Below are 27,812 nucleotides of genomic sequence, written 5' to 3'. Positions count from 1 at the left end.
TCAGTAATCGTGGCATCCTAAGGTTCTGGGCAACAACTTTAACTTGAGCAGGAAATTTAAAACTTTCTCCAATTTTGCTGGCAATTAAAAAAACAGAGGTTGTTAATATCGAGCTTATTGTTTACTAATATCATAGTTGCGGGACAAAATTTATCTAGGAAAGGATACCAGTAACATTAATTTAGAACTGTTTGTCTTTTAAGACTGCATCTGTCACTTAATATTGATAAGGTAAATATGGAAGCTTTATTTGTGGACACAATAAACACATTAAAAAACAAATATGAAACAGATATAATACAAGTCTAATATCAAACATTGTGCACCAAAATAACAAAAATGTTAAACATAATTCAAACATGAAACACACAATTCAACACATACAACTTGATAAAATTTTACAGACAAGGTTTAACCAGGTTGAGTTTGGATTTGAAGTTACTAAGACACTAAAAAGCTAATTTGATAATGTTTTTGTAAGCTTCACTAAGTAAACCCGAGGGCAAAAAGGTTTGAAAGACAATACCCTGTACACACTTAACAATGAGAACAACGTTTAAAAAAAAACAAGAGGGGGGCCATTGGATTGGCCTGAGGTCGCTCACACCGTTATAATAGGCCCCCCAACCCACAACAAGTTTTTACTATAATGCATATAGGGAAAATCAATGACCCCCAGGGGCGGGGCCATTTTGGACCCCAGGCCTTTTATTTGAACGCAAAACTTGGTAGACACTTATTAGAACATGTTTCATGCTAAATATCCTTAGCCATAGCCTTTGAGTTCTTTAAAAAGAGATTTTTTAAAGTTACTATATGCATATAGGAAAAATCAATGTTTAACCCCCTGGGGGCGGGGCCAATGTTGACCCCAGGGCTTTTTATTTGAACAAACTTGGTAGAGCACCTATTAAGAAACATGTTTGATGCTCAATTAATCCTTAGCCCTAAGATCTTGGAGTTTTTACGAGAAGATTTTTAAGTTTTTATATATGCATATAGGGAAAATCAATGACCCCCGGGACGGGGCCAATTTTGACCCCCAGGGCTTTTATTTGACCAAACTTGGTAAGTTCACTTATTAGACACATGTTTCAGCCTAAATATCTTAGGCAATAAAGCTCTTTGAGTTCTTTAAAAGAAGATTTTTAAGTTTTTACTATAATGATATAGGGAAAATCAAATGACCCCTGGGCGGGGCCCAATTTGAACCCCAAGGGCTTTTATTTGAAACAAACTTTGGTAGACACCCTAATAGAAATGTTTGAATGCTCAAATATCTTAGCAAAATAGCTCTTTGAAGTTCCTTTTAAAAGAAGAATTTTTTAATTTTTTTACTACTATAAAATGCATATGCGGGAAAAATCCAAATGAACACCCGGGGCGGAAACCAAATTTGACCCAGGGGCTTTTAAATTTTGACAAACTTGGTAAGAACAACCCATTAGGAACCATGTTTCATGCTAAAATATCTTAGCTCTACTCTTTGGGTTCTTTTAAAAAGAAGATTTTATAAGTTTTTACTATATGCATATAGGGAAAATAAATGACCCCCGGGGCGGGGCCAATTTTGACCCCAGGCCTTTTATTTTGAACAAATTGGTAGACAACTTATTAGAAACATGTTTTCTTGCTAAATCTTTGCTCAACTCTTTTGGGTTTTTTTAAAAAGAAATTATTTTTAGTTTTTTATATGCATTAGGGGAAAATCAAATGACCCCCTGGGGCGGGGCCAATTTTGAACCCCAGGGCTTTTATTTGAACAAACTTGGTAGACATCCATTAGAACATGTTTCATGCTAAATATCTTAGCTCTAGCTGCTTTGGGTTCTTTAAAAGAAGATTTTTATAAGTTCTTTTACTTATGCATATAGGGAAAATCAAGGACCCCCCGGGGCGGGGCCCAATTTTGACCCCAGGATTTTTTTTTGAACAAACTTGGTAGACATCCATTAGAACATGTTTCATGCTAAATATCTTAGGCATACTCTTTGGGTCTTTAAAAGAAATTTTTGAAGTTTTTTATCTAGTATTGCTTATAGGGAAAATCAATGACCCCCCGGGGGGGGGCCAATTTTGACCCCAGGGCTTTTATTTGAACAACTTGGTAGACACTCACTAGAAATGTTTCATGCCAAATATCTAAGCTTCTAGCTCTTATGGTTTTTTTAAAAAGAAGATATTTAAAGTTTTTTCTTCGGTTGCCATGGCAACCAGAGTTCTGCATGGAAAATTAAATTCTTTGAACAATTTTTAAAGGTGACCACCAAAGGAACATTCCTGTGAAGTTTTGGATGAAATTGGCTTAGTGGTTTATGAGGAGATGTCATTTAAAGTAAAAGTTTACGGACGGACGACGGACGAAAAGCGATCACAAAAGCTCACCCTGTCACTTTGTGACAGGTGAGCTAAAAAGAAAATAAATATGATTGAACTCTTTGAGACATTTATTTCATATTTCTTATATTAAACTTTTGTCAAATGACCTACCTTTTTTACCAACAACAGCTAACTCTTTCAACACCTCCTTCTCCACCTTCTCATCTTCACATAAGTCTTCTATCTCTTTTCCAGTCACGCCCACTTTCTTTGCCAGCTCTGTAAGGTTTTTCTGACTGGGTACAATCAGCGCTATACACACAGACTGTGAACTGTTGGCATGGATACAGATTTGTTCTACTAGTGGACTCATCTTTAATGCTGTCTCAATCTTGCTGAGAGATATGTATTCTCCATGCTGTAGTTTCACAAGATCCTTCTTACGATCTGAAATTTACAATATTTTATCTTTCTTGAAACTTACTTAGATAAAAAATTTCAAACATTTCTACAAAAGTCTTCAGACCTGAAATTTAGCTAATCAATTCCAAGTTTGTTGAGCAAAATCTTCAGCCTAGAAAATCTGTATAACCCAAGTATTTTCAGGTGAATACTTAGATCTAACATTCAACATATTTTCAGAATTATAATTACAGAATCTCAAGATCACAAAATAAGCACATTCCAATATTTTAACCAAATTTTCAGATCATATTAATAGGGTACTTCAAGTATTTTGACCAAATAATCAACAGACCTGAAAATCTATAAAAAGAAATAATCTGTATATTCTGTGTAGATATTGAACTCGTAATAAATCACTAGACACTATATCACTAAATTCTAGACACTAGAGTAAATTGAAGTGAATATAAAGCATGTCAGTGCTCACCAATCACCCTCAAACTTCCGTCACTCTCTATTTGCCCTATATCACCGGTACAGAAATATTGTAAACCATCAATGACAGTGAAATCTTCCTCTGTTTTCTCCTTGTTCTTATAATAACCTTGTACAACATTGCCACCACCTATCAGAATTTCACCCTGGGGGTAAGGCTTGTTTGTATTTAGGTAATTTCCTGTAAAAAAATGTTAAGTTAATTCTGATACAGATGAAGATTTGCTGTACTAGTTTCTGTTTTTTTTTTTTTTGTTCTGATTGGGTTTTAATTTGCACTGACACAGTATAGGTCACATGGTGACTTTCCAGCTTTACGGGTAGAGGAAGACCTCAGGTGCCCCTCCCTACATTATTTTCAGGCACAAACAGGCATCTGAGAAGAACCACTGATGTTGCGCAAGCTAGCTGGATAGTTTTATCACATATAGTATCTGGAGCTCAGATGAGCCGCGTCATGACAAAACCAACATATTGGGTTTGCAACCAGCATGGATCCAGACCAGCCTGCGCATCTGCGCAGTCTGATCAGGATCCATGCTGTTCGCCTTCAAACTCTACAACAAGTAGAGAAACCAATAGCGAACAGCATGGATGCTGATCAGACTGCGCGGATACACAGGCTGGTCTGGATCCATGCTGGTCGCAAACCCATTATGTTGGTTTTGTTGTGACGCGGCTCAAATGTTAAAAGATTCAACAAACATGGCTATGTCAAATGTTTTTCAGTGCACAGTTGATATACTATAATATCCAAACTGGTGTACATCAAATACAATATGTGGCCAGCATTGGCATTAATTTTATTATCAATTTTTTTTTCCAAAACCAAGCCACACTGCAATGCTAGGCACTTAATTTCATTTATCCCAATTCTTCAGGGACATCTTAACCACATGTAATAAGTACTTCCGTGGTTACCTATTATTGTTGACAATATTTATCATAACAGAATGTATTAAATTATATGAGCAAGTGAGATGACATAGATAATGACCTTCTGAATCATGTCATATAAATAGATATTAACAAACTTTGCACTATTTTTTTGTGACCTTCATATAATATTGGCACTATTTCATTACACTATTTTCCCTGAGTATAAATACTGTACCTTCTAGCCAATCTCTGAGTCGGATTTCACAACATGTCAAAGGTGGTCCAACACGCCCTGTACTCATATCATTTACTGAAATACAATAGAAAACACATACACATAAACAACATACCATATATTTAAAATATAATATATAAAATTGGGAATAAAACACTCCTCTCAATGTTTATGTGAATTAAAAAATCTCAAATACTTTCCGCCTAATAATCATTATACCATTCTATATCTTATAAATTGACATGCATAACTCAAACTAATGCACTAAACATCCATATTCTATATAGGAGCAGACTCCTGAAAGTGGCGAAGATGCTAGCCTCTAAAGACAAGGGTTTGAGCCCTTCTGGCAAAACATCCATGTTGATATAGTCATATGACACCTTAGGTAATTAATTCAGGTAAGAAACTGCATTTCTTTACATATTTAACACTTGTAAGGTATTTATTTACAAACCATCACAGACTGTTCCGGCTCCACAGGTCTCTGTAAGGCCATAACCCTGTAATACCGGGCAACAGAAACAAATGTTCATAAACCTCTGTGTTTTCTCCGAGAGTGGCGCACCACCACTTAACATCATTCTCAGTCTACCACCCAGTAACTGCTGTATCTTACTGAACAAAATTCTGAAATTACAAAATGAGCCGTGTCATGACAAAATCAACATAATGGGTTTGCGACCAGCATGGATCCGGACCAGCCTGCGCATCCGCGCAGTCTGATCAGGATCCATGCTGTTCGCCATCAGTTTTGCTACTTGAAATAGGGTTGGTTAGCGAACAGCATGGATCCTGATCAGACTGCGCGGATGCGCAGGCTGGTCTGGATCCATGCTGGTCGCAAACCCATATGTTGGTTTTGTCATGATGCTGAAATAATGCTGATTTTAAATGTGTGTATAGCACAATAAACTGTCTCAATTTGTAGCAAAAAACCTAGGTAAAGACTGTTTTCAGGTACTTTCTGTATATTCCAGATGTTAGATCTGGGGAATTCACCTAAATAGTCTGTAATATTGATTTGGTTTATTTCGGATGTTTTGGTCTTTTTTTTTAATTAAAATGAAACAAAACAATAATTTTCTTTAAATAATTAATAATGTATAAAAAATGTACCCCAAAAAATTTGGGTGTATTTGTATACACAAGTTTAAGTGGGAAATAATCTCTATTTATTATTGCAGCCATGCAGGTTCCACTACAACTGTTTTAAATTTACAGACTCACATTATCAACTAGATACATGTATAATAGTTTTGTAAAATTTGGGGTTCATAGTAAAGGAACATTTATAATTTTCTAACACATTAAGTTTTTCAATCTTATATGGTTTGTGGTGTTATAGGTAGTTTTCACTCTGGATCACAGCAATAAGCCAGATTGAATAAACAACAGCAAAGTTCAGCTACCACATCTTTCCTGGGCACAAGCAGTTTACCAGTACTACTGTTGAGTTCACAATAAACTTCCCAGCCTTGTACACTTCTAGTGCACTACACCATATGATCAGAAAGGCCAGGGATGGTGACACCTAAATGGAGTTGCCTTATAACTAGTGTTGTCCCGATTGTCTCTGAAAATCGATAACTAATCGGACCACCCCAAAATCAGCAACTATCGATAGTCCTTTTTAAAAATCGATTGTTCTAATGTTCTACCACCCATGAATTGCTTAGGGCGTAACTTTTTTACTTGCAGTCAAATGGAAATTTCCCGACTGAATCTCTTTAATTCCAGACAATCCTAAAGTCTTTTTGTATTCAAAACCTATTTATCATGGTTAATACTACTTTAGAAAATTATAGTGTGTAATAACATAACATTATAAACTTATATATGATTATCTACTGTTGTTAAATGAGTGATCTACAATACTACTCATTTACATTGTGACCTGTTGACTAGTACTAATATTGACTGCCATAAAGTTGTATTATACAATAACTGACTGTCACAAAGTAGTATTAGGTATTTGTGTTGTTTATTTTGAATTCAAAAGCAAATCATACTTTAATCTTGGAGACAAGAGTTTATTTATTCTCAAAATGTGGTCACTACTGTATAAAAAAATACATACAAGGATTGGTACCTTAAAAGAAAATAGGTCCATAATAAGTGCGAAACTCGATTATACTATCGGCAGACTATCGATTGTGGTGGTCCGATTATCGATAGTGATTTTTGAGCCCGATACCCAACACTACTTATAACCTGAAAAAATATCATAACCCACACTGAAGACCATAAACTACATCAAAGACCATAAACTGTACCAAAGATCATAAACCACATCAAAGATCATAAACTGTACCAAAGATCATAAACTACTTCAAAGATCATAAACTGTACCAAAGATCATAAACCAAATCAAAGATCATAAACTGTACCAAAGATCATAAACCACATCAAAGATCATAAACTGTACCAAAGATCATAAACTGTACCAAAGATCTAAACTTATACCACAGATCCTAAACTACACTAAAACTTAAAGTACATCTAACTTAAATGTTCTTTACTTAACACTAAATGTACTTCTTGTATAGTCTCGCAACAATTACAATATTTTATCACAGGTCTAGTTTCTGTCAATAGTTTATAAATAAGTAATAAAGCAAAACACATAAAAATTAAAAACTTGAAACTAAAGTCCTTTTTTTTTTTTGAAAGTCAGTTTTAGAAACTAATCCCAGCACATAAATTAAACATGTAAATAATTAATTGAGACCTTGAATGGAAGTGGAAGTCTATTGTTGTTCAAGTGATTCCCAGAAGTAGATTCTATTTATGGAATTTATGGAGAAAATAACTACTTCCAGGAATCAGTCTATAATATGAAAGTAGGCAAAGCCTATGATGAAAAAAAAATTGTGTTCATTTTTTATTTTACATTTTTCGTTTTAAAGGTGTCTCTTGGTATTTCATGCCTACCTTTGACTTCCCCCTACATTGAGTGAATTAACATAAACAATGGATTCATTCATTAAAACAAATATAAACAAAGTGTCAGTAGCCTAATTTGAAAAGTATGCCTGGAATATAAAACTACCATCACCATAGACTGTAAAGTGACCTGCATAACAACAGCACCTTATGGTGTCAAAACTAATGGTGTCTGTTAAAATAACCACTTATGACAAAAATGTTAACTAGAATTTGTAACAGGGATACCAACGTCTCCCGCCTAAGGGAAGTTTTTACATGAAGCACAAAATTGTGCTATTTCAAAAGATTTAGGTATGGGATCTGGACTTTCAGTACAAAATTTTGATCAATGCTAGATCTGCACATGCAAGTAACAATAAATTCATTTAAAAAAATTTAGTGAAATATAAAGAAGTTATGGACCGGACACAAAATATACCCTATAACAGACTATGTAAGTCTTTGACCTCCAACGTAGGCAACTGGTTTTTGTGCATGCAACATCATATCATTATTGTGAACATTTGTGCCAAGTATTTTCGAAATCTCTTCATGGATAAGTACGTTATGAACCGGACACAACATATACCCTCAAATAGACATTGTTGACTTTTAATCACCAAGTGTGACCTTGACCTTGGAGGTAGGGTTCCTGTTATTGTGCATGACACATAATCTTATTATAACAAACATTTGTGCAATTTATTTTCAATTCCAATTATAAATGACATATATGTAGTTATGGACAGGACACGAAAATCTGACGGACGGACAGAGCCTTTTTCTATATCCAACTTTTTTCTTCAAAAAGGCTGGGGAACAAAAGGGGGCATTACTCCAAAAATATAGCTTTCAAAATTATGCCCCTTGTCGTACAACTGCTTTTTGTCATGATAAGCAAGTATTCGAAGTTTCATATAGATACCTTTAGAACTGTTTGAGTAATAGGTTATATTAACGTTTATGCATGATGACAACAACAATAACACTGCAGATATCATAATAGCTGCACTTTTTCTTCCAAATAGACAAAAAATGGAAAGTGGCAAAGGAAGGGTTATGTATACCTGAAGCTGAATTTTTATAAATTGGGTTGTGTGAAATCAGAGTTCTGCTACCTATTGTTTCAAAGAAACAAACTTCTCACCAATGTAACACAAGTCATCCTCAAGTGGTTAATGATATATAGGGGATATTGAATGAGTGTTAGTTCAATACTGAATTTATTGCACAAGTTGAATAGAATTTTATTATGCGAGCCTCTGGCGAGCATAATATTATTTTATTCAAAGAGTTGAATAAATTCAGTAATGAACTTACACAAATTTAATATTCTATTTATCACATACCTAAATTAAAGACCGTTTAAAGTGAAATAAGTAACGTTATAGTAAAACGCTAACATTTAGCGCGTCTTTACGCTATAGTGTATAACGCTAATGATGTCACGTCAAAATATATGCACGGCAGTCCAATACCATATTTACGGAGTCGCAAAATCGGCACGGGTGAGTGATATATAGCCTCAAAACCTTGAACTCTGACCTTACCTTTAAAATTGGTCATATTAAAACTGGATTCTGAATGTACAGAACAGGCACCTACCATTGACCTTAAATTATGACAATCACCTTTAAAGTTGGAAATCTTAAAACTGGATTCTGAATGTCACCTTAATAAGTATTTGATACAAGTACAATGATGAGCAGAAAAAAATTATCTTGCTCAAACCATTGACTTTAAAATGGAGGGTCAATAAGTTGGTATCTACTCATAGTCTGAGCAAGACAAACATGTGATCATGGAATCAAGAGAACCACTCAAGCAGCTCAAAGAGATATTCAGTCTACGGTATTTTCTTAAGAAAGTCACATCAGACAGGAATTCTTTAAATACAGGTTTACTGTCAAACATCCAAACATTATCAAAAAGTTCCATAATACAAATAGAGCAATATACATGTAGGGTTAAAACATTTATGTATGGTAAGAGCAGTATTAGTGAGTAGTACAGTGTTAAATATTGTATATATGTACAATTTACACTGTATTTGAATATTTGATTGTTAAATGGATTATTAAACATTTAGTGCCTATAAAACTATTAAAATAATGTCAGAATGATATTGTACATGTACATTTTTTCTTTGTTTCCAACATTTCCTTTAACCAGACAGGAAGTAAGAACAGTGATATACACCTTATGGATGTATAAATCATGGTAGTTACGTAACACAGTGAGTTGCTTAATACAGTGCAACTTTATAACCGCAAATCGTTGGGTGGACTCGAAATGGTCATAAATACAGGAAGTCACTGAATACAGTGGGTCACTATGGCAATTTTTGACTGTATAGTGGAAATAATATTGGTTGGCCATTGATGAAGTTTTATTAGATTACTCTGTAATAAGTCCAGAAAGACAAGGAAAAGGAACAAATGGCAATAACTCTATACATACTGAAGATTTAGTTATGGTTATTGTACACTGCACTTCCTCTCATTGTGCTTGACCATTGTATGAAGTTGTATTGAATTCCAACTACTAGTTTTCAAGTTATGCACTGGACAAAAAAAGTAACAAAGGCAATAACTGTAATTAGTCCAAATAGAGTTATTGTTCTTGTGCACTGCACTTCATCTCACTGCCCTTGACCATTGTATAAAGTTTCATTGAATTCCAACCATTAATTTTCAAGTTATACACTGGACAATTAAAAGTAAGTAAGGGCAAAAACTTTTAAATTAGTCAAAAAAGAGTTATGGTTTCTGTGCACTGCACTTCCTCTCAATATACTTGACCATTGTATGAAATAGTTTTGAATTCCAACTAGTAGTTTTCAAGTTATGCTCTGGACAAGAAAAAAGCAATGGAAAAGTAACAAAGGGCAATAACTCTGTCATTAGTCAAGATGGAGTTATGGTTCTCATGCACTGCACTTCCTCTCAATGTGCTTGACCATTGTATGAAGTTATATTGAATTCCAACCATTAGTCTTCAAGTTATGTTCCGGACAAAAAAAGCAATGGAAAAGTAACAAAGGGCAATAACTCTGTAATTAGTCAAAATGGAGTTATGGTTCTTGTGCATGGTACTTCCCCTTATTGTGCTTGACCATTGTATGAAGTTGTTTTCAATTCCAACAAGTAGTTTTCAAGTTATGCTCCGGACAAGGAAAAGAAACAAAGGGCAGCAACTCTGTAATTAGTCAAAATGGAGTTATGGTTCTTGTGCACTGCACTTCCTCTCAATGTGCTTGACCATTGTATGAAGTTATATTGAATTCCAACTATAAGTCTTCAAGTTATAGTCCGGACAAAAGAAAGCAATGGAAAAATAACAAAGGGCAATTACTCTGTAAATACTTTAGATAGAGTTATGGTTCTTGTGCACTGCACTTCCTCTTATTGTGCTTGACAATTGTATGAAGTTGTTTCGAGTTTCAACCAGTAGTTTTCAAGTTATGCTCCGGACAAGGAAAAGTAACAAAGGGCAATAACTCTGTAATTAGTCAAGATGGAGTTATGGTTCTTGTGCACTGCACTTCCTCTCAATGTGCTTGACCATTGTATGAAGTTATATTGAATTCCAACTATTAGTCTTCAAGTTATGCTCGGACAAGGAAAATGCAACGGACCGCTGGACCGACCGACCGACCAACCACCGGGTGACTACTATATACCCCCCCCAAACTTCATTTTTGGGGGTATAATGTTATATATACATTATAATGTAGGAACATACTTGTTAAAAACTGGTGTATCGTAACCTTTCTCTAGGGAATTCTTCTTGTATTCATAGGCAAACTGGAACAGAGCACGACTAAATGGACTACCAGACTTTACTTTGTCCCATACACCTTTATACAGTCTATCCATAATCACCTGAAAAATGACGATCACTAAAACAATGTAAACATATAGGAACTATTATTAAAGTGTTTGTGCAAAATGAATTATTCAAACATGACTGACAAATCATAAGCAATGTACATGAAATAGACCATTAGATCATTTTTGTGTCATTGCACCTAAAACCTTTGTAAGGTTTATAAAAGATTCAGTATGACACACTAGTGTTCTATTTACTGTTACCACTATACTGGTCTGGTATCAGTTTCCGAACTGAATTCAAGTTTTTTTTTTAATTGTCTTTTTTTTTAATAATAGACATTTATTAATAAAACATACAACAAGAGGGCCATGGTGGCCCTGAGGTCGCTCACCTGTATATAGCCCCCCCCCACCCCCCCCCCCTACGTTGCAGGGCCAATTTAACCCAAGGGCTTTTATTTGCACAAACTCGGTAGACACCCATAAGAAGATGTTTCATGCTAAACATCTAAGCTCTAGCTCATTGGGCTTTTTAAAAGAAGATTTTTTAAAGTTTTTACTATACACACATAGTTAGAAACAATGACACCCCTGGGGCCGGGCCAGTTTTGACCCCAGGGCTTTTATTTGAACAAACTTGGTAGACACTTATTAGAACATGTTTCATGCTAAATATCTTAGCTCTAACTCTTTTGGTTCTTTTAAAGAAGATTTTTTAAGTTTTTACTACAGTCAAACGTGTATTAAGCGACCGGGCAAGGGAAACACCCAAAACGGTCGCTTAATGAAACGGTCTCTTAAGACAGTCAGCATGATATAAAAGTCAAAGTTTATAAATGACATTTTTTTTATTCGGTGGGATTGTTTTTCAACTTCATTTTTATATAAAAGTACGCTCCGATAATCTAAATGGATGCAAATGTAAAAAATAACTTTCTGATATTTATTGACAAAACAGTTTCAAGATCCATTACGTACATGTTTGACATTTTTTCCAGAATATTTTAGCTTCTCCGTTGTTTTTCCTTGTCTCCAACACGAAAACCCTATTAGTGAGGATGTTTTCTGTTGTGCATTTTTCATTTGAAATAAACAAACTACATCTATTTGTTACGATTAATTTAATGGCTGATCAAGTTCAAGGTCAATTCAATGCAGTCTAAATGTCAACAAGCGAAGCGTATACACCATCTCAGTATGGGCGGAGAGCTGCATTGTTTATCCGATATTATTGGTTAATACACATCACGCGTATACTTAACTTCATTTGCATACGCTAAAACGGTATGGGAAATAGCTTTTCACACGTTTATTGTTGTGTTTTGATTGTTGACACTTGTGACATAACGAGGTGGCGTTCTCTAAAAACACAGTTACTTGACAGGTAAAAGTGGTCGTTTAATGAAAAGATTGATGTCAATTAGGTGACTAATTAGCGGTCGTTGGTCGCGTTGAGCAAAAGTCGCTTAATACATTAAAGATATAGAGAGAAAATGATCGGGGGGAATCTAAAGTGGTCGTTTAAGACAAAAGTCGCTTAATACACGTGGTCGTATGGGCAAGTTAGACTGTATATGCATATAGGGAAAATCAATGACCCCCTGGGGTGGTGCCAATTTTGACCCCAGGGCTTTTATTTGAACAAACTTGGTAGACACCTATTAGAACATGTTTGATGCTCAATATCTTAGCCATAGCTCTTTGAGTTCTTTAAAAGAAGATTTTTTAAGTTTTTACTATATGCATATAGGGAAAATCAATGACCCCCTGGGGCGGGGCCAATTTTGACCCCAGGGCTTTTATTTGAACAAACTTGGTAGACACCCATTAGAACATGTTTCATGCTAAATATTTTAGCTCTAGCTCTTTGGGTTCTTTAAAAGAAGATTTTATAAGTTTTTACTATATGCATATAGGGAAAATCACTGACCCCCCCCCCCCCCCCGGGCGGTGCCAATTTTGACCCCAGGGCTTTTATTTGAACAAACTTGGTAGACACCTATTAGAACATGTTTGATGCTAAATATCTTAGCCATAGCTCTTTGAGTTCTTTAAAAGAAGATTTTTTAAGTTTTTACTATATGCATATAGGGAAAATCAATGACCCCCCGGGGCGGGGCCAATTTTGACCCCAGGGCTTTTATTTGAACAAACTTGGTAGACACTTATTAGAACATGTTTCATGCTAAATATCTTAGCTCTAACTCTTTTGGTTCTTTAAAAGAAGATTTTTTAAGTTTTTACTATATGCATATAGGAAAAATCAATGACCCCCTGGGGCGGGGCCAATTTTGACCCCAGGGCTTTTATTTGAACAAACTTGGTAGACACCTATTAGAATAGTTTGATGCTCAATATCTTAGCCATAGCTCTTTGAGTTCTTTAAAAGAAGATTTTTTAAGTTTTTACTATATGCATATAGGGAAAATCAATGACCCCCCGGGGCGGGGCCAATTTTGACCCTAGGGCTTTTATTTGAACAAACTTGGTAGACACCCATTAGAACATGTTTCATGCTAAATAGCTTAGCTCTAGCTCTTTGGGTTCTTTAAAAAAAGATTTTTTAAGTTTTTACTATATGCATATAGGGAAAATCAATGACCCCCCGGGGCAGGGCCAATTTTGACCCCAGGGCTTTTATTTGAACAAACTTGATAGACACTCACTAGAAGATGTTTCATGCCAAATATCTAAGCTCTAGCTCTTATGGTTTTTTAAAAGAAGATATTTAAAGTTTTTTCTTTCGGTTGCCATGGCAACCAGAGTTCTGCATGGAATTAAATTCTTTGAACAATTTTTAAAGGTGACCACCAAAGGAACATTCCTGTGAAGTTTGGATGAAATTGGCTTAGTGGTTTATGAGGAGATGTCATTTAAAGTAAAAGTTTACGGACGGACGGACGACGGACGGACGCCGGGCGAAAAGCGATCACAAAAGCTCACCCTGTCACTTTGTGACAGGTGAGCTAAAAAACCTGAGCTCTAACTTCCTCCGAAAACACAATACAATACTACCTGGTGACATAAGCAATGTGCAAATTGAAGGTTAAATTTGGTCATTAAAAGTGTAAATTGTTCACTCTTGCAGAACCAGTTTCCGGATTTATATTAAGCTGTTCTTCATATTTGTTTTTAACAGATAATTATTCTAATATAATAGAATATTTCTTCTCACATATTTTACTGGCTTTGATTACTGTTAAAATAAGAGTGTGTTTTTGTTTGTGTACCGCTAGTTTTCATTAAGACAGTGCTGTGCTACCAGGTAGCAGTATGTCACACTCTTTATTTTTTAACTTTTCCTTTGTCTTAATACAATATATATTTCTTTAGAATTTACATTTAATCCTTAGCCAGCGAGCAGCAATTGATTGCACCCATGTTACCATTGTAGACCAAGATCATCTAGCACATAGGTGCCTTCTGATCATGGTCTGCACTGTTTGCTTTTCAATCAGTACAATTACATATTAAATATGATGAATGGTTTATCCAGACTGACAGAAGCACAGGTCCATTTATAATATTCAGTAGGCTAACAGTCTGGAGATATAACACAGTTATTGTAGACTTGAAGAACTACAGAACTAGATATGTAAAGGGAGATAAACTTACAGGTACTGCAGCCATCAGAGTAGGTTTTAGAACACTAATATCTCCTTGACTACCTTTCTTGATCTTGCTCGACTGAAAATAAAACATTACAATAAATACACTTATACAATAAATAGACTAATACAATAAATACACTAATACAATGAATAGACTAATACAATAAATAGACTAATACAATAAATACCCTAATACAATAAATAAACTAATACAATAAATAGACTAATACAATAAATACACTAATACAATAAATACACTAGTACAGTAAATACATTATCAGAAAGAAATACATTTACACAAGGAATATATACAAAATACAGAAACAAATACTGCAGTTTATAACTAATTTTTGTAAAATAAATAAATATTTTGAATGTCAAATGGTAATCATAGGAAACAGTTTAACCCTTTCATCTATGACTTTGTATAATGGAACTGTCCTATTTGGAATCTGAAACAATCCATTGCTAATAGGAGGGTTTTGTATATGTTTATCAAAATGTTAAAATTTAATAGCACCAGACTGCACAAATGAGCAAGGTGGCATTATGTCATACTGATAGAATAGCTCTGAAATTCTAAATCCCTGTTAGCTTTCAGAGTGTAAGAAACACATCTGCTTATCTTCACTTGAATGTCTTAATGAAGGTTCAAACCTGATCTGTGAGAGTGAGAGGTGAGGAGTATCCAATGGCAACACCATGTGACAGTGAGGCAGTTTCTGAAAAAAATATTTGCATACATGTACAAATATAAATACTTACAAATTAGTAAGATAAAATAAATGACAAACTTCCTAATTTTTATCAATTAAAATATTTGGCTTGTAAAAAAGCAAGATAAATGATCTCTACTGAGAATAAACTGGACATAGAGAGGAACAAAATTTCATTTTTATCTTATTATCTCAGGCACAAACTGGCAACTGGCCTTCTGTAAACTAGCTGGATAGCTTCCTCACTAGACAAAATTCAAAGTCTCCGATGGGATTCAAAATCAAAGCAGTGAAGGTCAAGTGATTTGAAGTCAGTGATCTTGACAACTTGGCCTAGGAGGCCAGTTTAAGCAGGGCTGCCAACAGCAAGTTGCAAAATCAGAGGAAAATACGCCGGGGGTCAAGGAGGCTGCGCAAGCCCCCTTTGCAGATCCAGGGCAGAGCCCTCTTGGGGGCCCAAGGGGCGAAGCCCCCGGAAGCTCCTGGATTCTGATGATTTGGTATGCCCTATTAAAATCAATTTCCTGGACTCTAAATTTGACTTCCTTGGTTGCCTTTAAAGCCATTCAGAGACATTTTTAGTTGGACTTCAGGTTTTCATCAGCCCTCAAAACAAACATCCGACATTTTGACAACAGACAAGAGCGACAATGTAAACTGTAATTTGATTGGTTATTCTAAAATAGAATGCCGGAAAAGACTCGATTTGACCAATGAGAAAAGCGCTTACAGACATACCATAGGCGGCTAGGGTAACGATAAAAGCCGAAGCGTGCCGGTTTTTTTTGGGGTACTGTATAAAATATGACGAATTAATTTATTGTTTTTGTCGAATTTACATCGATCTCAAAAATGACCCAGGACGGAAATCCGCGGAAAATCGGCAGCCCTGTTTAAGATAGATTAGCCAGAAACCAAACTGGCGACCACATGACTTGTAGTCAAACAACAGTCTTAGGTAGATGACTCTTAACAATCATAGAATTTGCATGAAGAACAAATGAGTTTAATTTACCTGCACTAAGTTCAAGTACATGAGCTAGAGGTAGATATCCAATGTATGTATCATGTGGTCCCAATCCCTCTATCCTCTGACACTGACCTGACATCCCCGACATCAGGTTACCATGACTTATAATAACACCTGTAATATCATTCATCAAATCATTAAATATAATTCACTTGTTCATTTAAACATTCCAAGACCAAAATGTTTCAGAAGTTTTCTCCCTGTACTAACCAGTAATAGTGTAATGTGCAATATGTTTTTTCTCATTAATCCATTGAAATTTAAAAACATGTTTCATAAGGTTTCGGTCATCAATCGAGGTAAAATAAAAAACTAACCAAGGGAGACAATTCATTAAAGCATAAAAATAATCTAATGGTTCTTGTTTTCAGCACCGTTTCAAACTGATTCTAATAATTTGCATTATTTTACAAGATAAACTAGATTCAGATTTATCAAGGATATCACGCAGGTAGAAATATTGTATTACCTTTAGGTTTACCAGTAGAGCCTGATGTATACATTATAACAGCTGTATCATCCCTAGATGGTTTTGTAACTGGTGTTCTCACTGTATAAATATAATATTACATGATAAATGTACAGATATTGTATAAAATATGACAAAATACAAGCAAGTTAATGCTGTATATATATATGACAATGTTGAATAAATATGACAATGTTGTATAAATATGACAATGTTGTATAAATATTTCAGTGTTGTATAAATATGAGTGTTGTATAAATATGACAGTGTTGTATAAATATTTCAGTGTTGCATATATATGACAGTGTTGTATAAATATGACAGTGTTGTATAAATATGACAGTGTGGTATGTATATATATATATATATATATATATATATATATATATATATATATATATATATATATATATATATATATGACAGTGTTGTATAAATATGACAGTGTGGTATAAATATGACAGTGTTGTATAAATATGACAATGTTGTATAAATATGACAGTGTTGTATATTTCAGTTTTGTATAAATATGACAGTGTTGTTTAAATATGACAGTGTGGTATATATATATGACAGTGTTGTATAAATATGACAGTGTTGTTTAATATGACAGTGTTGTATAAATATGACAGTGTTGTATAAATATGACAGTGCTGTTTAATATGACAGTGTTGTTTAAATATGACAGTGTTGTTTAATATGACAGTGTTGTATAAATATGACAGTGTTGTATAAATATGACAGTCTTGCTTAAATATGACAGGGTTGTATAACTATGAGAATATTGTATAAATATGATAGTGTTGTATAAATTTGGGGGGGAAAAGGATTACGGTATTAAAACAATATGCTTATTGATATGTAAATGTTGAGTTGCACAAATAGAACCTACTATTATCAGGCTCAGCTCCAATCAATTCAACTTCTGCAAACGTCAATATTTTAATATGGCTCGGATAATCTTTCTTGGAAACACTTTGTTCATCACACATGATAATCAGGTGAGTAACCTTCGGGATCTGGTCAAAGATTCCCTGTAAATATAACACATATATAAAAGTACCAGTTTAAGTAACTGAAAATTGCAAATTAGTACTGCTTTTTGTCTGCAGAAGGGCATTTCTTAAAATACCTGTAATTATGTCAACCTTACTTTCCTTATTTTTGTAATGGCCTTGTCTGCTTTGAATTTGGAACAGTCCATTAGTAGTTGAGAGATTTATATTTGAAACTACCGGTCTCTTATTTCTGCCACTAGCACTCAAATGGAAAAAAATGCATAAACTATATTTGGTTAAAATAAAGGATTCTTACTCTTAGTGCCTAAAAGGGAAGATGGATATCCAATATATTTGAAAACTTAGACAGGCAGAAACATTGCTAGCTTGAACAACATAAAATTTAGCTTAAATATGTTTGTTTTTGAAATATGTATTATTCATATTCTTCTTGTACCAACTAGCACAGACATCTTTTAAGGACACACAACAGGATAGCAGTTAGGCTTAAATTCATGATTCAAAAGCTAAGGATCAGATGCCTTAACCACTTAATAATATAATGTGCCAAGTAGGTATTGAATCCAATGTGCAATGGGAAGACAATCAAATCCATTGGCTTTAGCAATGAAAGAGTTCCATTATTATTCTAGTATGTTACACAGTCGAATTTCTATATAGCAAGTCTATTCATGAACAAGAAATAGTCACAGGCTGTTAGGTGAACAGATGTGCTAGTTAGTGTCGACACTTAATTATCTTGTATCATGCTAGTTAGTGTCGACACTTAATTATCTCGTATCATGTTAGTTAGAGTCAACACTAATTATCTCATATCATATTAGTGAGTGTCAACACTAATTATCTCATATCATATTAGTGAGTGTCAACACTAATTATCTCATATCATATTAGTGAGTGTCAACACTAATTATCTCATATCATGCAAGTTAGTGTCAACACTAATTATCTCGTATCATGTTAGTTAGTGTCAACGCTAATTATCTCATATCATATTAGTGAGTGTCAACACTAATTATCTCATATCATATTAGTGAGTGTCAACACTAATTATCTCATATCATGCAAGTTAGTGTCAACACTAATTATCTCGTATCATGTTAGTGAGTGTCAACACTAATTATCTCGTATCATGCTAGTTAGTGTCAACACTAATTATCTCGTATCATGCTAGTTAGTGTCAACACTAATTATCTCATATCATATTAGTGAGTGTCAACACTAATTATCTCATATCATGCAAGTTAGTGTCAACACTAATTATCTCATATCATATTAGTGAGTGTCAACACTAATTATCTCATATCATGCAAGTTAGTGTCAACACTAATTATCTCGTATCATGTTAGTGAGTGTCAACACTAATTATCTCGTATCATGTTAGTGAGTGTCAACACTAATTATCTCATATCATATATGTGAGTGTCAACACTAATTATCTCGTATCATGCTAGTTAGTGTCAACACTAATTATCTCATATTCATATTAGTGAGTGTCAACACTAATTATCTCATATCATGCAAGTTAGTGTCAACACTAATTATCTCGTATCATGTTAGTGAGTGTCAACACTAAATATCTCGTATCATGTTAGTTAGTGTCAACACTAATTATCTCGTATCATGTTAGTGTCAACACTAATTATCTCGTATCATGTTAGTTAGTGTCAACACTAATTATCTCGTATCATGTTAGTTAGTGTCAACGCTAATTATCTCGTATCATGCAAGTTAGTGTCAACACTAATTATCTCGTATCATGTTAGTTAGAGTCAACGCTAATTATTTCATATCATATTAGTGAGTGTCAACACTAATTATCTCATATCATGCAAGTTAGTGTCAACACTAATTATCTCATATCATGTTAGTTAGAGTCAACGCTAATTATTTCATATCATGTTAGTTAGTGTCACCGCTAATTATCTCGTATCATGTTAGTTAGTGTCAACACTAATTATTTCATATCATGTTAGTTAGTGTCAACGCTAATTATCTCGTATTATGTTAGTGAGTGCCAACACTAATTATCTCATATCATGCAAGTTAGTGTCAACACTAATTATCTCGTATCATGTTAGTTAGTGTCAACACTAATTATCTCGTATCATGTTAGTTAGTGTCAACACTAATTATCTTGTATCATGTTAGTTAGTGTCAACACTAATTATCTCGTATCATGTTAGTTAGTGTCAACACTTATTATCTCATATCATGTTAGTTGGTGTCCAACACTAATTATCTTGTATCATGTAACTGTCAACACTAATTATGTCGTATCATGTTAGTATGTGTCAACACTAATTATCTCATATCATGTAACTGTCAACACTAATTATCTCATATCATGTTAGTGTCAACACTAATTATCTCGTATCATGTTAGTTGGTGTCAACACTAATTATCTCGTATCATGTAACTGTCAACACTAATTATCTCGTATCATGTTAGTTTTAACACTTATTATCTCGTATCATGTAACTGTCAACACTAATTATCTCGTATCATGTTAGTGTCAACACTTATTAACTCGTATCATGTTAAACTTGTGTAAAAGACTTGCCTTGCATTGGACTTGGAACATACCAAAAGAAGATGAAGTGTTTTCAGTATCACTGAATACAAAAATTTGGCAGCAAACAGTTAAACCTGGTAAGACTGTCCATTATACTGGACGACTGGATAAAATATTATTTGCCATTAATTTTCCAAAGGTTAAAATCAAGACTAAGTTAAGTGAATGTAACAAGTACATATTTGTAAATGACCTACCTGAAACTTGGGTAGAAGGTCAGCTGATGTGATGACATAGCTGACTTCACTCTCATTGATACCATGTACCAGGGCATCTTCTCCTAATGTTGCATACAATGTCACAACTAAAATATACAGAAACAAAAACTCCTGTATTACATGCAGTGTACAGCAATCCACTATAAAACAGACTTTTAAACAGATTAGCACACCTAGGTAGATTAAAAGTTTAAGTAAAGGAGCCTGAAAGATGCTTTTCAGATTAAACAAGATATGTTTGTAAAACATGTATGCCCCCTATCAGCAGCCAATTAGTCATGTGATAAGGTTATTATGCATGACTTCTGACCCAGTGATCAAACAATTAATAAGGGTTATCAAGTATCTACTGGTCATGACCTTGACCCCTTGACCCAAAACTCAATAGGGGTCATCTGCTGGTCACGACCAATCATTATACAAAGTTTGAAGTTCCTAGGCCTAAGTGTTTTTAGTTAATTGATCAGAAACCGTTTTTACCTACAAGGTCAATGTGACCTTGACCTTTGACCCCTTGACCCCAAAATCAATAGGGGTCATCTGCTAGTCATGACCAATCACCATGCCAAGTTTGAAGTTCCTAGGCCTAACGGTTCTTTTATTATTGATCAGAAACCGTTTTAACATACAAGGTCAATGTGATCTTGACCTTTGACCCCAAAATCAATAGGGGTCATCTGCTGGTCATGACCAATCACCATGCCAAGTTTGAAGTTCCTAGGCCGAAGCATTCTTTAGTTATTGATCAGAAACCGTTTTTACTTACAAGACAATGTGACCTTGACCTTTAACCCCTTGATCCCAAAATCATTAGGGGTAATCTGCTGGTCATGACAAATCTCCATACCAAGTTTGAAGTTCCTAGGCCTAAGCGTTTTTAGTTAATTGATCGGAAACAGTTTTTACCTACAAGGTCAATGTGACCTTGACCTTTGACCCCTTGACCCCAAAATCAATAGGTCATCTGCTGGTCATGACCAATCATCATACCAAGTTTGAAGTTCCTAGGCCTAAGGGTTCTTAAGTTATTGATCGGAAAGCATTTTTACCTACAAGGTCAATGTGACCTTGCCCTTTGACCCCTTAACCCCAAAATCAATAGGGATCATCTGCTGGTCATGACCAATCACCATACCAAGTTTGAAGTTCCTAGGCCTAAGGGTTCTTAAGTTATTGGTCGGAAACCGTTTTTATCTAAGAGGTCAATGTGACCTTGACCTTTGACCCCTTGACCCCAAAATCAATGGGGGTCATCTGCTGGTCATGACCAATCACCATACCAAGTTTGAATTACCAGGGCCTAAGGGTTCTTTAGTTATTGATCGGAAACCGTTTTTACCTACAAGGTCAATCTGACTTGACCTTTGACCCCTTGACCCCAAAATCAATAGGGGTCATCTGCTGGTCATGACCAATCAACCATACCAAGTTTGAAGTTCCTAGGCCTTAAGGTTCTTTTGTTGTTGATCGGAAACCGTTTTTACCCAAGAGGTCAATGTGACCTTGACCTTTGACCCTTGACCCCAAAATCAAAAGAGGTCATCTACTGATCATGACCAATCACCATACCAAGTTTGAAGTTCCTAGGCCTTAAGGTTCTTTAGTCATTGATTGGAAACCGTTTTTGCTTACAAGGTCAATGTGACCTTGACCTTTGACCCCTTGACCCCAAAATCAATAGGGGTCATCTACTGGTCATGACCAATCACCATACCAAGTTTGTAGTTCCTAGGCCTAAGGGTTCTTTAATTATCATTCGGAAACCATTTGGTCTACGGACCGACAAGTGCAAAGCAATATACCCCCTTTTCTTCGAAATGGGGGCATAATAAAAATAAATGAAAAATCACTAAATCTTAATTCAATTTGTTTTAAAAAATCTCAATTCCTGAAATGAAAGAACAAAGAAGTCAATTATTATGGAACATCTTACTCGCAATCGACATCCACTGTAAATAACCAGTCTAAGTAAATGCAATGCTTACCCTACTCAACTTTTGAAATGGATTAGTCCAGTTTAAAATTTGGAACTGTCCATCAATATTTTCAGGGATGTCAGTATCAAAATATTTAAATTCATTAGCCACCAGTATAGAACTAGAGGCAACATGGTTTCCATTCAAAATTGTTTAAAAACCCATTTATATGTATCTTTATATCATCTTAAAAACTGTTGATAACACACCCTTATTATCTCCCTTTCATCAATGTTTGTACAAAAATAGTGAGCACAAAGGGACACAGCACAAGAAATATCCATTTAACACTTTTCCTGCTGAAATTTTATAATGGACCTACCCAGGTTTGAATTTAGAACAGTCCATTCAAAGTTCAAGAAAGTTATTTCAACAGTGTTATTATGGACGGGGGGTGTGGGGGTCATCTAGTTTCGATAATTCCCCCCCCATTTTTTCGAGGGGGGGGGGAATTTTAGCAGTAAAAAAGGAAAAAGATCAAAAAAAGTAATTAAAAATTTTCATTTTTTTTTAAAAACCCCCCCCCCCGTTTTGAATCCCGGAATAAAACTGTATCAAAAAATTAAAAATTGCTAGCCAAAAAGTCTATGCATGTGGAAGATGGCTAAAAGGGTTTAAGTGTCGACTAAATATCATACTACCTTATTGGGGCAAACCCTGTTCCCTTTAGCAAAAAGGACCCGTTGGGGACTGTAACTTAAAATTTTTTGCTTTTTTTACAAATTAAAAAAAATAAATTTTGTATAAACTAACAGTATAGAGCCTGCAGGCTGGTCTGGCTCTATACTAGTGGCAAAGACTTATTTCTTTTTGGCTTCAGCAGGTAAAAGGTTAAGATTTTTTGTCATTATTATATGTAAAATCTACTTTAAAAATCAAGAAAGTAAAAAACATTACTATAAAATCTAAAACTACAGCTCATAATCAGCTGCTCATTTTCAAGTACATTTTATCTTATCCTTGAAGTGTTCACAGTTATAACGACTTATCTATGTCACAAGTATTGAGCACAACCATACAGTCTAACAAGTGCATGTACTGTTGGATGCAAACTTTTTTTATAATTCTTACGCTGAAATCCATCAAATTAAAAAATCAACAATTAATAGGTGTGAAATCAAAGTTACTTTAAAACTCCACTAAGAATTAAGGTTAGTTTCTATTTTCGTGGCACAAGTAAGTCTTACTTCTTAAAAACAGTAGAAATAGACTATGATACCATAAAATATACTTCTATAATGTAAATAAATATTTCATTTAATCAGAAACCAAATTCACCATAGATGAAATGGGCAGACTGAGTTTTTTCACAAATATGTTAACATCTTATACACATGGAATAGTACTAGACTTCGGAAATATTTAGTCTGAAATTTTCATAAATAGGTCTATATTCTTTAAGATGTCAAATTTCTGAACAACTTCAAGCTTTCACTTACACTTCCTGTGCTCTTTCCCTGATAGAAATCAGTCCATTAACAAGAAAAGTATCTATAAAATTATCACATAAACAAGAAGGATGTGTGCGCGATAAAAACCAGTGTGTGTGTGTGTGTGATACTCAACACCTGATTTGGTAATCCTGATAAAAATTCTCCAGTTATGATCTAGGTTCCCGACTGTTTCTTACCTGGAAAGTTATATTTAAAACAAGCTTGTGCAGCAATCATCCATTCAGCCCTGGTCTCAGCATATATGAGGGTATTAGAGCGAGGTTTCTGTCCTAAAGCTAATAAACCACTGCCTAAGTTGGTTATACGTGTAAATACCTCCTCGAATGATATCCAGTTATATTCACCAAGTATCACCTGTACATAAAACAAACACAACATGGAAGTTTACCTTTAAAAACAAGAAAAGAAAATTGATTACATTTGTAATTATAAGATAAGTCAAAATACCTAATAAAATGTTGTTACTGTTTTCAAACATGTAACAAAACATAAAAAGAACATTTTAACTAAACTAAATATTCCTTACATTTTCAATTATACTAGCATAGAGCTTTATCAAAATGCTCCTATGCCCATTATTTCAGACACGATTCTGAACTTGACTAAAACCATTATTTTCCTTCAACCATGCCAGATATTTTTATTCACATGAAAGTATAAATGTTTACAAAAGCAAACAATATTAGTACCTTTTTAAAGACTTTTCCATTCGGTTGCTTTTCGTCCTCTTCGCGGAGAACTTCTCTCGTACCAAGACATTTTTTACCGCCATATATTCTAACAGCACGTATGAAGAGATCATCTAAAGTACGGCATTCTGGGAAGGGTGTGGTTGTGAGCTCTTTTAAAGCAACTTCTACAGCCCTGTATGGAGTATCAGGATCTACATCTAATCTCTTTGCCTGAAATCATACAAAGCAAATCATACAAAGCAAATCATACAAAGCAAATCATACAAAGCAAATCATACAAAGCAAATCATACAAAAAAAAGAATTCTGGCTCTAAGAATGTTCCTTCTAGAGTCTGTTTTGATGCTGTACATACACGAGAAAGTTCAGGATTCATTTTATTTAGTTTTCTTCTCACCAATGGAATAGATTTTTACCAGATATGGAAAAGGTAATTTAGCTTGGTCTGTGAGTGAGTACTTAAGCTTTAGTTTATTATTTTCAGAAATTGTCTTCATCAAATGTTAAGTTAGTTTTACATATTCACCGATAATTTACACATGGTTGAAATGTCACTTTCATGTAACCCTGGGTGAACTGATTATAACAAATATGGTAATTAAATTTATGTACATGTTCAATTTACATAATTAATGAATTCATTTTCCGGAAACAATAACATGAAATAAATGAGTGAAAAACATTAAAACTAAGTTTATATATGTAATTATTCATTTCAGACAATACATAATTTGATTACATTTCTGGGAAATTCCCATTTTGAGATATGCCTGGATACAGACCTTTAGCCTATTTGATCGTTTCAGCTTTTCTCCAGGCTGGCACACAACATAGTAAGGTACAAAGGTGACAATGTTGTAGACCAAGGTCACTGCTCTAAACACACCAAACACTAGGTGCAGTAATATGTCCGCCATCACTGCACAATGTAGATTTTACTATCCTTCATAGGAAATTTGCCATCTCTGTAAATTAATAGAAAATAAAATATGTTACATGGCAAAGATTAACAAGGATGTCAGTCCTTTCATACATGTAACAATTCCTCATTAATACAGTTTTATAAATACATGTACATGTACTTCAGGAACACATGGTTAGAATTTAAAATTCTTGATAAAAAAATCTTGAAAATTGTCCTGGATAAGCAGTAGATCTGAGATAATAGGGCCACTTAAGGATAGTCAAACTATTTCCATGTCTAACACTAGATTCTGGGTATTCTCTTTCTTGATCAGAATCTAGATTCTTCATTGAGGAGATAATGCCCATTCATAATAAACAGCTTATTATTTCAACTTGTAGTACAATTAGACTATAGGGCCCCTGATGGGTCCAGGGCAATGTTCTAGTTAGGCATCACTAAGGGACTTGGGGCCAGAGACCCCCTGAAGCTCCAGCACTTAAGCTATTTTATTGACATATCAAGTTTCTCTTTTGATACCAACACGTATATCCATATCAATATTCTTTGCTTAAAAGGAAGAAAAGAAATTAAAACCTACTTAAGATTCAAGTGTCATCATGCAATGCAGCACTACAGCACTTTAAACTATTATATGCAAAATGTCATTGTCCAATTAAAAATATGAGCCGTGTCACGACAAAACCAACATAATGTGTTTGCGACCAGCATGGATCCAGACCAGCCTGCGCATCCGCGCAGTCTGATCAGGATCCATGCTGTTCGCTATCAGTTTCTCTACTTGTAATAGGGTTTGTAAGCGAACAGCATGGATCCTGATCAGACTGCACGGATGCGCAGGCTGGTCTGAATCCATGCTGGTCGCAAAGCCACTATGTTGGTTTTGTCATGACACGGCTCATATTTTTAATTACTTGCCGGCAAACATAGTTACAGTAACTGTAACAAATTTGTCCTGTAAAGATCATGAAAAAGCATTTTAAAGTACATGTACAGACAGTACTGCAGTTTGCAGATTTTAGGCACTTAACTAACTTGTAATCACATTGGACCTTTATAAGGATAGGTCAAGATTTACCGATTGAGATAAATGCAACAAGTTCATTTTTACTTAATTGCATTTGGCAATCTACAACCATGAAGATCAATGTCAAGATATACATGTATTAGCTAATGCATTTGTTTTTATCCATGTCAAGATATATCATTTCTTTTTTGAAAAATAGAGGACATATTGACCTACATTTTTACTAACAGTGTGAAAAAGTTGTTAAAAAGTTTTATCAATCTTGCAACTTGAAATTCAAGTTCAAGAAACTGTGTAATGTTTATTTAACCTTCCACCTGCTAACTTTGTGATAAATGTGTCTTATTTTGAATTTTTGAACAGTATGTTTTAAAAATTCAAAATTTTGATCTCAACATACTAAAATTTAGAACCACCAATATGGAATCTGTGAAGGCTGCATAGATGTATAGGCTGGCACAAAACTCCATAAAGTGACATAAGAAAGACTCTACTTAAAGTTCAATACCTTTACCTGGTTTATTAAGGTCAATGACCTACTGGAGCCTGTATTTAATTAAGAACAAACTAAATGTTTTCATTGAGAAAAGAAACATCATAAATGTCATAATGTTATCATTTATAATAGAGATATACATGTATTTCTGCTATTTTCAAATAAATCCTATAAAATCTCGTGAAATGACAAAAGAAATACAAACAATATTGTTGTCTCTATCCAATCTATATATCCAACTGTTTTTTCTTAAACACCCGCAATCAAGACATTCGTTTTCATTATTATCCAATGACAACATAATAAAATCCAATAAAATATTAACCAACCTTGATGAAACAAAAGAAAATCCCTTTAATACTTAATATAACTTTCAAGGTCTATTTCATGTTAAGTGTATTATCCAATATAAAGCCTGCTTTCGGGCTGTATGATCTGATGTACTGTTTATCTTAAGCAAACCTTCTATATTTGTGATATGACAATTTAATGACATAAAAACCTTAAGATG

The 27,812-nt window shown here is 34.4% G+C and overlaps 1 protein-coding gene across 1 annotated transcript; it reads right to left on the bottom strand.

Annotated features, from left to right (window-relative positions):
• LOC132718275 (long-chain-fatty-acid--CoA ligase 4-like) lies at positions 1 to 27,788 on the bottom strand. The gene is made up of 16 exons (XM_060701957.1): positions 27,631 to 27,788; positions 25,636 to 25,818; positions 24,852 to 25,064; positions 24,339 to 24,516; positions 20,712 to 20,818; positions 17,813 to 17,954; positions 16,921 to 17,001; positions 16,437 to 16,565; positions 15,363 to 15,427; positions 14,710 to 14,781; positions 11,006 to 11,145; positions 4,791 to 4,963; positions 4,334 to 4,408; positions 3,212 to 3,400; positions 2,491 to 2,766; positions 1 to 77 (listed from the first exon to the last, which is right to left on the bottom strand). Exons 2-16 carry the CDS (start codon positions 25,768 to 25,770, stop codon positions 1 to 3), a joined length of 2,052 nt encoding a protein of 683 aa, XP_060557940.1. The 5' UTR covers positions 25,771 to 25,818; positions 27,631 to 27,788.
• Positions 27,789 to 27,812: the final 24 nt, after the last annotated feature.

This window comes from Ruditapes philippinarum, unplaced genomic scaffold (genome assembly GCF_026571515.1).
Source record: "Ruditapes philippinarum isolate M1 unplaced genomic scaffold, ASM2657151v2 ctg1325_1_1_1_1, whole genome shotgun sequence".
Taxonomy (NCBI): domain Eukaryota; kingdom Metazoa; phylum Mollusca; class Bivalvia; order Venerida; family Veneridae; genus Ruditapes; species Ruditapes philippinarum.
Note: the sequence above shows the minus strand (reverse complement) of the source record. Positions and strands in the feature narration are given on the sequence as shown.

Bases quoted from the DNA above. Each gene is read 5' to 3' on its own strand.
- LOC132718275 (XM_060701957.1), bottom strand. From the start codon at position 25,770: ATGGCGGACATATTACTGCACCTAGTGTTTGGTGTGTTTAGAGCAGTG. The intron at 25,065-25,635 runs GTCTGTATCCAG...GTATGATTTCAG, and splicing joins AACGATCAAATAGGCTAAAG to GCAAAGAGATTAGATGTAGA. The intron at 2,767-3,211 runs GTGAGCACTGAC...TGTAAATTTCAG, and splicing joins CGGAAGTTTGAGGGTGATTG to ATCGTAAGAAGGATCTTGTG.